The sequence below is a fragment of the Amphiura filiformis genome, chromosome 4 (genome assembly GCF_039555335.1).
Source record: "Amphiura filiformis chromosome 4, Afil_fr2py, whole genome shotgun sequence".
In the NCBI taxonomy this organism is placed as follows: domain Eukaryota; kingdom Metazoa; phylum Echinodermata; class Ophiuroidea; order Amphilepidida; family Amphiuridae; genus Amphiura; species Amphiura filiformis.
In genome coordinates, this window is record NC_092631.1 from 74,738,820 (window position 1) to 74,753,674 (window position 14,855).

The 14,855-nt window shown below is 34.8% G+C and overlaps 1 protein-coding gene across 3 annotated transcripts in view; it reads right to left on the minus strand.

Moving 5' to 3' along the window:
• Positions 1–14,855, minus strand: part of LOC140151410 (speract receptor-like) — a 141,336-nt gene that overhangs the window by 12,959 nt on the left and 113,522 nt on the right. For all 3 annotated transcript variants that reach the window (XM_072173740.1, XM_072173739.1, XM_072173742.1), the window contains 6 exons: positions 14,134–14,299; positions 11,693–11,842; positions 10,083–10,266; positions 9,512–9,652; positions 7,152–7,275; positions 3,459–3,702 (listed from right to left, as the gene is read on the minus strand). In XM_072173740.1, the coding sequence (XP_072029841.1) occupies positions 3,459–3,702; positions 7,152–7,275; positions 9,512–9,652; positions 10,083–10,266; positions 11,693–11,842; positions 14,134–14,299 (1,009 nt within the window). The remainder of the gene's footprint in view (positions 1–3,458; positions 3,703–7,151; positions 7,276–9,511; positions 9,653–10,082; positions 10,267–11,692; positions 11,843–14,133; positions 14,300–14,855) is intronic.

The following is a 14,855-nucleotide window of genomic DNA, read 5'->3' on the forward strand; positions in this document are numbered from 1 at the left end:
CAAACGACAGAAAAACAAAATAAGCCCTTAGATCCTAATTTATAAATGATTAATATCCCATAATTCAATTCACCATTGCCGAAAAAGTCGACACATTGTGTATACTATAACATAAAAAACGTGCATGGAAAATAAGATCGTAGTAATTTTGGACAGTGAATTATGGGATTGATAAAAACTAAAAACTGAATAAACCGACAACAGCTGTGGTCAGTTATTGATAAGTAACATAATGAAAAACTGCAACACCGTGGTCAGGTTACAGTATTTGTCTGTGAGGTCTCGGGTGAATACGCATTTAAAATTGAATCAAATACATCACTTGTAGCTAGAGTTATTAAAGAAAATAAGACTGCGGACAAAAATGGTGACCGTTCCAATGAAATGTTATCGCTCAATTAATGGCATAATCTCATTGAATAATTTTGTAGAAACGCCTAAATCTGTATTCATCCTACATGCTATCATATCTCCAAGTCTTATAACATCGAAAATATTATAAAACAGTTTGGATTTTTTACCGATAACAACCATTGTTGTGCCTTTACATCTTGATAGCTTTTCAGTGCGACAGACAAAAACATTATTAATTCCTCAAAGTAATCCTTATCTGAAAATAGGTATTTTGTATTACCCTGATGAGGTTGTAATTAATTGAGCTTGGCAACGTTAAATGGATCGTTTGTTTCCATCTTGTTAATAGATCAACTTAAGAAAAGATTGCTAGAAATGTTAGATGGAATCAATAACGCCGCGATTTGATATTTAATGAGAACATGCATCATTGATTGTATTATGTGCTGTTTATAATACTATTAGGTAATTGAATACAGGTTTAATTGTTGTTTCTGTAACCTTTATAAACTTTCCAAATTATTACATTTATACAAAAGGGTTACAATTTACAATCGCTTTTTGTGAAGATCTTCTTAAAAGCAAACGATGTCCTACCGTAATCTGCATCCTCGTGCATATATATATTTTTTTTGCATTTCTGATCTAGTAGAATTGGCTCAGTACCACTTAGAACGCTACTGACCACCTTTTGTTATGCATAGTTATGCTGGAAGTCGATCGATACATGTTGAAACCAACACATTTCTGAGATACACCTTTTAACATTGAACTTGATTAAAAGCAATAATTGTGTTTTTCAGTAATGTCAGATAAAACCATAGTACTCTGCTATACCTTTTAATAAAATTCTGCTGTTAAAATTAGGCATGAAATAATTGTGTCATTTATAATAAGATTTTTATTTTAACTGCCATGAACTTCGCCCATTTTAACTTCAGACTGCTGAAATGTCCAACTCAGTACTTGTATATCGAAAGCAACCAGCAGAAATAATCGATTTTCTATTGTGGCTTGCAGAATTATTCATCCATGGTATAGTTAGAGGTTGATTATATAGAGGGCAGATTATCAATTGTGAGTGTTTTACATATCTTAAATATTTTCCCCAATGAAATCGGACATTTCTCTGTATATGTGCCCGGAGGGGGTTCTTCATAGTTGAAGGTATACGGTGATTTGCCACGGTTTGGGGGTACCTTTTCAGTGATTTTTGGTATATCGATGGATGGGTTTTTAGTGTGTATGTTTCAAACATTTAATAAAAAGTTACAACCCGGCTCTAATTGCTTGTTGTTGTTATTGCTATTGATATTCATTATTAATGATTGGTCTATTCCATCCAACAATTCTCATACAAATAATTTGAAAAATTACGCACAACTGGAGTTCAGCATTTCTTGAGATTCAATTTTCAATATTTTCAATATACGAGTAATCATATCTGGCATGGTGATAACATGGTGAACAATGATCCAGGTTAGCTAATTAACCTATTTACTGACCATTGGATTAGATCGGTCACCAAACGACCTAAAAACACCAACCCTTACATCTTATTATACCAGTGATATAGTATCCCACAATTCAATGCACCATAGGCAAAAACGCTGACATCATTTATTAAGACAACATGGCTTGAAATAATGGCAGGAATCATTATCGTCGCGAATTAATATATGATGTGAACATGCATCATTGATATTATTATGTGCTGTGTTTTTAAGATAAAAGTGAAAGATAATTATTTTTGTAACCTTTATAAAAGTAGGCCAGATGTCAAAATTATTACGTTTGTAAAACAGAAGAACTAACAGACAGAGGCGTGCAAATTGCAGTCAATTTTTGTGACGATGTGCCTTATATTTACGTCTTCATTTTAAATGATATAATATCATTAATGCAACTTTGTCCTAGCACCGGCTTAGTACGATCATAAGCCACATGAAATCACCTAATATTCGAATATATTGTTAAAGGATTTTATTCCTAAATATTTTATGATTGGTTTTTACGAGCTTATCAGGATCATTATGGATCAAAACCTGGTGGTTTTGCTGCGTCTTCCTTTCTCCGTCGTGCACTGGTACCATCCCTTTTCACCATGTTCTACTTTCTTGTTCTTAATTTAGCATTGTTGTATTGATTTTGTAAAGCTGCGTTTGTTTTCCTTGAGTTGAATCGCGTGTTAACATATAAATCACCAGATTTAGCCTTTATCCTTACCTGTAATTGACCTGCTGTGTTCTATTCATTTAAAGATTGCTATTTTCGCCCTAGATTTTCTTTTCCGTTGACGTTCTATTGAAAGAAGCTTTGGTACCTTGATCTACCTCAGCAAGTACGATCAATCAATTTTTATCTAACTTTGCAAAAGTCAACAATCAGCCATTGGTTGTTGCTCCCTCTCATCATAGAATGAGGAAAGGGTTAGATCAGGTTAGGACTAGGGGTATCCACTGGGATGGTCCTGTCTAAAGTTATGTAGCACTGGCTCATTTCTAATCTCACTGACCCACCCTGGCGCTGCACCAACTTAATATTCAGTAGTCAGCGGCTTACTGGGCCAATTCGACAGAAAAGTATGTTCCTGTGAACAACGGGGATAGAACCAACACTGAATTCCAAAAATCTGTTTGAATGCCATCGTGTGTTTGATATACCTTTCACATAGCTTGACTTGGTAAAAGTATGGTGATTAATATGTGGTCAAGTTACAGTCTGGCTCTAGGTGTTCGTTTTAATATTCGTTCAATAATTACATGGTGGTCAATCCATCAAATCACATTAGTGCAATTCAAGTATCAAGGAATTGGTAATGAAAATGAATGACCATGTGAATACGACTTTTGAAAGTGTGCGTCACCAACTGTGATATAGGAAGAGACGAACGGGAAAAACTATGCCCTACGTTTGCGAACTATATAATTATAATGTGATTAAGGCCCATTCGTCAGATTATGAGAATAATAGAGAGCACCTAATCCACATCGATCACACACACCCATGCGGACAAACACCCCCCTACACACATACATGCCCACATACCCACAAGGATAGCCCCCTTAATATCCCCTTCTTGCAATAAAATAATACAAACTAACCTGAATGGAGTCCAACTCTGAGCTTGAGCATATGATCTGGTTTATGTCTTACTTTGAAGTTTTGCACTGCTTCGATTAAATGGATAGACGTGGAAGCTATTTCTGCTGCGTGACGATTGCCATTCCTAAGTGGTAGACCGGATACCAACATATATGCATCCCCTATTGTTTCTACCTTATAGACGTCGTAATAACTGATGATTGCATCAAAACAGGTGTAGAGATCGTTTAACAGATCCACAACCTGTAAAGAAACATTCAGAAAAGATTATAAATATGCATTCGTTAAATTTGTAAAACATTTGGGCGTGCACAAACCATCAAAATAAGGACAGTTGGCTTTTTAGAAAATTATATTTTGTTATTGTGCTATTTGTCACCTGCTATAATATAAGCAAAGTGCCATTACTTTAAGAATGCTTCATATACAACTGGTTTATATTTTTTTATCATGTGTAAAAATGAGCTTAAACCAACATTTTAACTGACTTGTCGACGTTACTTAAGCTGCATGAGACGATATTTATTCTTATTTAGTTTGGTCTCAAGATCAATTGTTTTCTTACCAAAACAAGGCTTACAAATCTATTCTATTTGATTTACTTTAGATGGTTAAGTTAAAATGGAATTGTGTTGTAATTCAATATGAACAATTTTATTTGTTTATAAGCATTAAGCACTTATCGCATGTTGACGAAAAGCACATTATGATCAAATTTGATTTTTGTTGCTTTAATGGAGACATGTGACATTGACTTTCGGCAAGGAACCTCCGTAATTGACAAACTTGTAAATTTAGTTTCATCAAAACAGTTATATATTCAACACGCCATCTGCCCTAGTGCACTCTCCAAATGGTTATCTAATTAAGTGTTGGATGACTTTCTAGGAATCAAGCTACAGGCAGACGCCTTGTTTTATTAGAAGCACGTCTTATTTCATTATTTGAGGTCATTTGATTCTCCTCGAGCTAAAAACACATTACTTTTGTTATTCTACATTTCCCGCTTTATTTTTTCTCCTAAACGCAACACTTTATATTTTTTTAGACGGTACAGACAGATACTGAGTGCGGATGCAATGAAATTCTACCGTATGTGCAATTGTACAAATGCACATTCAACAATCATATCAATTATTCCCTGCACGTAATTGCACGCGAATATATGACACAGGTGCCAGTGGATTTACGGTGTTGCATTTAATGGGGTAAACATGACGCAGTTGAAAACGGGTATTTTTACCATAAATTGGGTTAATAGGTAGACAGTCTACAACATACGTAACGAGCGGCAAGTTTTGTCTGTTACTTGGCGGGTATATGTTTTTCGTAGGATTCAGAAAAGGGCCAAGTAGACCCTTGCACAACTTCACTGCCAAAGAGCACATGTAGCTTGAATATGGATAACGGATAGTTGGCAGATAGACTAACCCTTCGAATAAAGAATTTCAACATTACAGATAGTGTGACTTTTTATATATAAAATCCTAGAGTGAACAATAGCCCATGAGGAGTGACACAGGTCAAGAACTTATATAGGCACCTAGGCACTATGAATGACAACCACATGGGCCAATCAGTAGTTCACAGCAGCTTAGGTACAACAAGAGTGAATGGGTACAGTAAAGCATCACGCGCAAGTAATAAGATGCTTATGCACTCTGCTCTTGAATGTTGGTGCGCCGTTATCAGATGTCTCCGACTACGCCACCTGGTAGGCTATTCCAAATATGAACTGCAGTGTGGATGAAGGTCCTGCCAGTAGATGTAGTTCTATATACTGGTAGGATAAGAGCGTGGCAAGGTATGGACAAGCTGGAACGGGCACTATATATCCATTGCTGTGTCTTATATCGTCTTAAAATGTACTGTCTTACCTAATAAATAATTGGTTTATAATTTTTGTTTTAAGAAAATATTCATATACAATAATCCAGCATAGCACAAAAGTTGTAAAAATAAAATGTTGGTTGTACTCAAAATCGTAGTTCTCAATCTGCCTGCACAGTGTTGTCGTTGTGATTATAATTGCAGATTATGGTAACATGGGTCTTTCAGGTTATTTGCATACCGGAGTCATATCTTAAAACAATGTTGGTTTTAAGAAAACTATACTATCCTTTGCTTTAAATTAAAAGTAGTTATTTGCTTCTGTCTAAAGGTTATGACAGATAAGTGTTACGCATTTGTTTGGGACATACTGTAGACTACAAAAAGAAATAGATTTGATTTGATTTGAGTTTATTAAGCATATCATCGTAAGAGTCAAATAACATATTGCACAGAACATTATACAAAAACATAATTATTATAAAATACCAATTAAAACATAAAAATTGACACGATAATATGCCAAGGATATCCCTTAAAGTCAGCGACTTATTTCCAAAGGGGTCCTTATAACTAACAATGAAAATATATATATATATTACAACTATTTAAAACATGAAACACCTAAATTACAATATTTAAAACTATATAACCATGTGGTCTAAGAGGATAATTTTAGCATCTTTTTAAACCTTGATTTTATATTGCACAATTTGACATTTTCAGGAAGTTTGTTCCAATCATGGATTGCATTGTAAAAAAAGGAAGCAGAATCTGCTGTTTTGATTTTTGGAACTTGGAAGTTAAAATTGCTACCCCTAGTGTTATAACGATGAAGATGAGATAATTTGACAAAGTTTTCTTTCATATAGCTTGGGCAAACATCATGAAAAATATTAAAAACATGGTTCAAACGGAGCTGCTCAGCCCTTGTCCTGATATTTGAAATGCCTAAATCCTGAAAGTCAGCTTTATTAATATGATACATGTGATCTTTGCCCAGAATAAATCTGATAACTTTGTTCTGAGCTCGCTGCAATCTGATCGAATGATATTTAGAAATGGCACAATACCAGGAGGAAATAGAATAATCAAACAGGCACAAAACAAGAGCTGAGCAGACCATTTTCTTCACTTTTTTTTTTAAAAAATTTGCTTGTCTGTAGAGGAATTTCAAACGAGAATTAACTTGTTTCACAATTTTGGTTGCAATTTCCTCACCATCAAGAAACTGATTAAGTTCTAGACCAAGATAAACAACAGTATGCTTAGACTTAATTATTTGACCATTGTTAAGAATGATAGAAAAATCAGAAACATTATTGACCTTACGCTTCGATCCAAAGAGAATCAGTTCAGTTTTGCCTGTGTGCAGAGAGAGATTATTTTCTATAAGCCATTTATTGCAGCTCTCCAAGTTATCACGAAGAACATGACTGATTCTCTCTGGATCTTTGTCGGAATATATCAAAGCACTATCATCAGCATACTGCAACATATACAATTAATAGAAGTGGACATGTCATTAACATAGCATAGGAATAAAAGAGGACCTAAAATACTGCCTTGGGGAACTCCGCATGTTATGACAAGAGGATCAGACTCAACCCCATTAATTTGAACAATTTGTTTACGATCACAAAGATATGATTCAAACCAGGCTGTGGACTTAACACCCATGGCAGACAGTTTGTTACACAAGATGTTATGGTCAACACTGTCAAATGCCTTCTGGATATCTAATAAAACCATCCCAGTATAGAAGCCAGCAGCATTTTTCTCTCTGATATGATCTTGAAGGTGAATGAGGCAAGTGTCAGTTGAGTATGATCCTCTGAAGCCAGTCTATTATTGGTAGTTACCTGTAATGGTGAACTTGCAGATGACAATGCAGTGAAACCAACTATATCACTGAAGAATATAGTTACAACATCAAATGTTTCGGGTACTACTTTCATTCCTCGCTTTAGTTGATTTGCTACAGGTCTGAATGTATTGAAAGAGAGAAAGAAAAGAACTATGAATAAAATGTATTCGCAAATGAAGATAAATATGGACAATTGTTTTATTTCGCTAAGCAAATTATTGAGGACACTTCAGTTAATGATATAAATGCGCTTTTGTAAATACGTACGTGACCCATGGGCACGGCATACCAAAACCAGCAAGCGTGACCAAATCCTCATGCATTGATAGGAACTCCGTAGATAAATATCATCAAATTTAAGTATTAATTGAATTGCAAAATTATTACACATTTTGCAATGCCGAATTTGTAATATGTTAAAAACAACATTTTGAAAGTATTTGACAACGGAAAAATATTCAACGACGGAAACGTTTACAATATAATCACAAAGTTGAACAAAATAGACAGTTTTGCTGCACAACAGTCTCATATTGTTCCGCCTTTGCATTCAAATGTATAGAAAGACCACTCGCTATGTAGAAGGTCACTTCGAGACTTGCTGTCTATAAGCTGTTATGGCAGCACGGAAGGGGTCACGTGCGCATTTATATATATATAACCGAAGTACACTGTTTAAAAGAAACAAGAAACCTATTCCGTTTAATCCATTGAATCAGTCAATATTTCAATATCTTGGATCTACAAAATGTTAGCCAGTCATCAACTGAAGCAGTCATGAAACATGCAAAACGTTATATTTGTCAAAAACACCAAAGGCAAAATGTGTTTGATTCAATTACAAGCCATCTTTTGTGTGTCCCAGTACAGTTGAGTGGTTGAAATCGTCTGGACTTGTTTAGATTATAAACAATACATCCTTCAAGACTTATTTTAATCTAAATTTATTCTTTTCATTTGAAAAAGTGGGGAAGATATAATATTACACAATAAGCTTGTCTCTGCGTGTTTTTTCTTTCATAATTTATATGATCAGTTGCCGGCTTTACAGGTTAACCTTACGGGCATTAGCACATATTGTATCATGTGAATTTTTCAATACTAGTTATACATACTACAACAGATGGATGGAAATTGTAAACCTTGACACACACGCAACACCCCTGCACCGAACACCTATCCCAAACCAACCCACGTACAAACAAAGTAAGAAACGTAAACACACCCTGCACCCGACAGTTCATGAGCATTTAAAAGTCTATTTAAATGTCATCGACACCTGAATTACAGGACTATTTGATATCTTAATGCAACATGTGAATGTGTGACGAGAACAAATATCGACAAGTGAAGTTAGTATGAGTGAATGAACAATTAAGATGACAAGTTGGTTTTAGTTTATGACTGAAGACCTGAGCGCAAGAAGACCGTAAGTCCACTTGGCCCCTCAACATGTATACACTAAAGTTGCGTATAGTTTCGTATAGTTTGGTAATGTTTTATACATGTTCAGGGGCCAAAACAAATCTTTCACAACCTTTCATGATGTTTTCACCCTGGAACATGCAATAAACATAATAAAACCTTAAGAAACTATACGTAACTTTAGTGAATACATGTTGAGGGGCCAAGTGGACTTACGGTCTTCTTGCGCTCAGGTTTTCATGTGTTGAACTTGAAGGGCGAATAATATAACGAACAAGTACCGCTTGTTTTCTTCTATTAAACAAATTCATATTACAGCAATAAAGTGTCAAATTCATAACATGCAGCACTAAGGTGTTTTTTTTATTATCCGATTTTTTTATTACTACCTCCGATCCTCTGTAGCTAATCTAAGTGATAAAAATCATTTTTATTGGTTCAAACTGTGTAGACTCTCATTCATCTTGGTATGTTGAAATTAAGATTTAATTTAAATCTGGTTAACCAGACATACCTATTTTGACGGACGAACCGACGTTGCGACTGAAACCTTCAGTCTTCAGCTGGGTTGTGATGCAAATGACCTTGAGTACCGGACACTTCCGGGCCAAACTATCACACGGCTGGGACAGGATCATAGAGGACATTCCTCGTAGATTGTCATCAATACCGGAAGTGTCCGGTACTCAAGGTCATTTGCATCACAACCCAGCTGAAGACTGAAGGTTTCAGTCGCAACGTCGGTTCGTCCGTCAAAATAGGTATGTCTGGTTGACCAGATTTAAATTAAATCTTAATTTTTATTGGTTGTCAGTTTTGTCCTTTTTTTTAAAGGAATTTATGACATAATACTTGCGCCACTATTCCGAAGCCTTATGGGAAATGTATTTAGTATTTCTATGAAACATAAATAGTGGTTATTATTCTTACTTAGGCAGCATTCGATGAAGGAGGTTGTCTGTTTTCTTCTTTTCTTCAACCAGCTGCTGTGTCCTATCTTCGACAATTTCCTCAAGATTATTGGCATATTTCTCCATAATCAACATCATATTGTCGAGTATATCTGTTTTTCTAGATCATGTAAGAAAAGAGGATAGAGAATCAGGTCAGAGCAAACAGCTTCCATGTGTGCAACAAATGTAACGACGGAAAACATCACGTGCATTTGACTTTAAGAAACAAATGCAAATATAACATGTTCTTTGGCTACAATCCCTGGAGATATTCAAGGTTTTAGGCCGCTGAAAACTAGGAGGCATTGTAATAATTGTCAATATAGAATGTGGCCTCTAGTTCTTTAAAAATCGAAAATGGTTTCATTTTGGTGGTTGGTTTTTGATGTAATGATAATATCATACAAAGTGTATTCACATGTAAACTATGTGTTTTAATTAATGTGTAACAGTACCCTTTCGTTATGGTTGTAATTAGGGAGATGCATTGGTGCAGAAATTTGTAAGATTACTCTGATAACATACCAATAAAAAATAAATAAACCTACTTTCCCTTGTGAAGTGGTTTCAATTTGACTCGTATTGTCTTGAAGTCTGGTCTTAAATCTGGACATTCTCCCCAGCATTCTTGCATTGTATCTAGTAGACATTCCTCACATTCCTCAATCTCCATCACATTTGGACGATATGGTGTAGTTGGGTCAAGCGGAAACTTGACTTTCTCTATTATTTCTGTGAACAGAAAGGAAATAATATGTAATTATGTTATTTACTGAAGCTAATAAAAACACGTGGAAGTAGTGCCTAACGCTTCAGAGCCATTTGCTCGACTACGGATCATATAAATGTAAATTGTGTAGCCAACTACATTAATACCGTATATAAGTAGAGGGGCTTTCACGACGGGAATTCATAAAAAAACAAACGAGGTTTAAACGTTGTCGAGCATTCGTCAGTTGTGACTCTTACTTCTGCTGTATTGTACTGAAGAAGTCAGAGTCACATCCGACGAAAGCTCTTTTCAAACCGACGGCGCACAGGTATAGAAAGCATCTTGCTTTCCAAGCTAAATGGACATTTACGTGAATTTTGCCGGCTTATTTCGACAGGTGTAGTCATTGTAGTACCGTAGTAGCAGTAATAGTACTGGATTACACTAAATGTAGATTCTCTGTAATCCAGGAGGGGAAAGATTATTTGTACTTCACCTTTGCCTTTTTCGGTTATTAAACTTCTATCATTGCTAATCATCTTTTGCTGAACTTTATTAATAATGAATCCACATAACCGGTTGAATATTGACGGTTGAAAGAGACAAGCAGAATATTACATGTATATAACCTTAAATTTATATCGCCCATAATATTTATTATTTACGAGTGGTCATCACTGTACATCATTAGTTATTTATAGTCAGGGATTATAGTTATCACGAACCAAGTCGTGTAATATGATGACAATATGCCAGATAGATTTGGTTCAAATTTAATAATACATATTGCGAGCCAGAGGTCGTTCACGTGTTGATCCCCAACTGAAAACTGGTGCCAACTGGCGAAATAAAACGATGAAGCTTAAACGAGTGATGAATAACTGATGTAAGTAAGCCATTATCGATATTTTTTCCGTGGGGATAAGGTATGAGTCGCCAAGTTTGCGCCAGAAAAAAGTATAAGTTAAGTAAGTGATAGCTGCCATGTGCTCTTTTTCTACTGTAAACCTCCGTTATAACGCAACTCTATTTGATAACGGCTTTCAAGGCAGATATTATTTTGCAGACAGATACACTGTTCTTTCACTGATAGACAATGTGTTGTCCTAGTTTTTAACTCAAGGGATTTAGCTTTTTCTGTTTGTCTTCTTTTGAGCAGATACGTGTCATTGCCATCTGCCCTTTAAAAGTCATGTGAAATAAACAAAATACAATACGAACCTGGTAAGATACATATATGAATTTTTCATACAATGCGTTACTTCATATGTATGAAAGATGGAATTAAAGTCACATTTATTACAAATTCATTCGATAAATTATATGTGGATTTTTGATCAGTGAGATTAACATGTTTAGAAATAGCAACGATTTATGTAATTTCAGGAATTGGTTCTTAAGTGTGTTTTTATTAATGCTGGTATTTATAATGAACACTTATCTCACCTTCTGCAACCAAGTCAGAATTTCCATACGGCCCACACCGTAATACAATTTCATACAGCATAATCCCAAAAGAATACGAATCGCCTTTTTGCGTACCTCCAATAAGACTATTGCTTTGACGAAGCAGCTCTGGAGCTCGCCATAATAAACCTGTCGAATAGAGAAAGAAATCGAAAGTAATTTAATGTTATAATTTCAATTCATGTCACTATAGCTTGTAAAGCAATAAAAAGTAACTATCTTTATCATCGGAGTGTGTGATTTTAATTTCATTAGATATAAAAAATGGGTGCATTGTAACTTATTATTTTGTAATGTGAAATATCATCACATCATCCTAACAAAATACAATCAATATTGGAAAGTTGTTTAACAACTATCTTTCAAAATATTTGTTTTACTATTTCAAGACAAAAATTATTCCTCTTTGATAATGAATATATCGAGATATGACGGTGAATATTTCAATACGATGAATTTGTTTGCTTTTTCCCCCTGCTCATAAATTTAGAAGGAAATGCTAAAATTTATTCATTGTGCAATTGTGAAAATTGAATCCAAAATATTAATCATATTGTGTTTCACATGCAGCTGATTGAAACCTATTACGTCGATATTCGCGGTCAAGTGTTCAAGTAAGCAAAGCAAATAAATCTATTTGTACTCGACAAACACAAATACCCGAGGCTTAAAATCTGACCGCTCATATTTACTGTATTTTACAAATTATTTCATTCAGTGATTTTGTGCGTATGTGTGTTTGTGCATTTTGTGTACATTACTTTCAAGATGGGCTGCAGTTTCGAATAATTTCTTTATTTGTATTTGGCATTATATATTCAATACAGTCTTGAGTGTGTCCAATGCACCTTTAAATTTAGCTTCCCGAAGTAGCTCAGACCCTCGCCATATAAAACCTTATAAGCAGAAGAAAAATCAAAAGGATAGAAAATACCAGAAACATCTCACCGATTGTAATACTTGTAACATTAATAACAAGACATTTTACATTTCAAACAACACTTTTTATCACAAACTTGACCATTTCTGTCGTCCAAATAGTCATTATCTGAGGCTGACCCCGTGTGCATGAAAGATCAGCAAAATTACTTTCACAGTCATGTACTAGACCATGAGACATGACAAAGAAGTGAGGGTAGACTTTCGTTACCATGGTAATAACTCCGCTAGAAGTCTTTGTACTTGGCATATGGGTCAATCTTCAAACTTTGCTCAATGACCTCAAGAGGAGTTATTGCCAGGAAGGATACCGAAAGTCTACCCTCACTTTTATGTCATGTCTCATGGTCTAGTACATGACTGTGAAGTAACTTAGGATACCTTTCATGCACATGGGACCAGCCTCAGATAATGGATTAATAGTAATAAAGCAGTATCAGTAAATAGATAACAAATCAGGGGTGTATTTCTCTAAACTTTTAACAAATACCCAATACTAGACGTAACTTTACGAAATGTCCATGTAATAAATTCCTATTACTTCGTAAGTAAGTTTAGTGAAATGGAAAGAGAAAAGTTACAAACGATTTCGAGACTTACGCAAACATAATAAGGCCTTTTAAACGGGTTATATTTTGGGGTTTGCTTTTTGGTAAAAACGCTTTAATAGCACTAAATGTCGGGTTTTTATAAAGGTCATTAAAACGTTTTGAAAACGTTTTGCATGAAAACAATACAACAACATTTTGAAAATGTTGCTAAAATTCCAACAACCGCAACAAAGAGACAACACAGTTTCTTCAATGAAGCTTTATTTAAAGCAGTTTTTATTTCAGTTTTTACTTCTCTGTACTTTCATTTTATTTGTCAATTCTTTTGTTTCAGTTTTCTTTTGTTCCTTTTGAATTAAATTGAAGACACGCATAAATTAGCCATCCCACTATCAAACCAGATGTCTAGTCCGTGGAGTTCTGAATAGGCCAGTTTGTCACATTTAAAACTGGACCTTCGTCTAATTAAATGCTTGTAACTTTGCTTCTTGAAGTCACATTGGATTTAATGGGGTGTCATAAGGTGCCGGATGAGATACTGTATCTATTAAAAAAATTTATATTCCCCAAATATGGCTCAGTTTTGTAATTATAATATTTCTTCCAAGTGTACGGATACTTTTTGGCGTAGTAATAACCAGATATTTAAACGTTTTCTGGCAACCTTTTACATGTTTTATAACCGTTTGCGAATAATGTGGAAAACGTTTTCAGTTTGCTGGGATAACACCACAAATGAAGCCTTTTTACGTTTTACTCCTCCAAATCAAAGCATCGGCTGGTAATTCAAGTTTGAGTGCTTGGATTTATATATTTATAGCAGATCAGTATATTCAGGGAACAAATCCCAGTTTTAAATGAGGAGGAAACCAGAGCAATTAGAAACACAAACAAATATTTTCAAAAAGCCGAGATCAATTAAAAACTTACTTTGAAAATATGAATGGTCTTGTTTCTCTTCACTCTGTGTCCCATTTCTGAAGTGTTGTAGACCAAAATCTGTGATCTTCAGTATCCATCTGCTATCCACAACACAATTGGAAGATTTCAGGTTTCCATGGGAGATAATTTCTGTCCCATGGAGGTATGCCATTCCCTGGTAAAAAAAATTATAAAAAGTAAAGTATTAAGTAAGTTCTTCAATCACAATTATTGTGTATCACAATTATTGGTACCCATCAGTATTCTGTAAGCATGGCCACAAATGGCACATCAAAATCGGGTTTAACGCCCACCTTATTCGTCAATTTTTCTTATAAAAGGTCATTAAACAATAAATAGTAGGCCTATTCATTTCAAGTGGATCAAATGTTAAATTTGGAAAAAGCAGGCGTTTCATTAGACAACAAAGCTGATGGGTGCCAGTCATTGTGATACACCCTGTAATAAAATTTCACAGTCATACGTATGTAAAATAAAATTACGGGATTGAGTACTGTATTATGCTGACTGCGTGAGTCGGGAAAACTTTAGCTAGCGAACTTAAGAATGTTTATGTAAGGTTTATGTTGCAATTTATTGTTAAATTGACAATTAGTGGTTCTAGTGATTGGTAGTGAAAGATGGTATGTTTATACGGTACGCTGACGTATTGGGCTATTCCAGTTGAAATTCATGCACCCATATGGAAGACACGATCTTAATGTCCCACA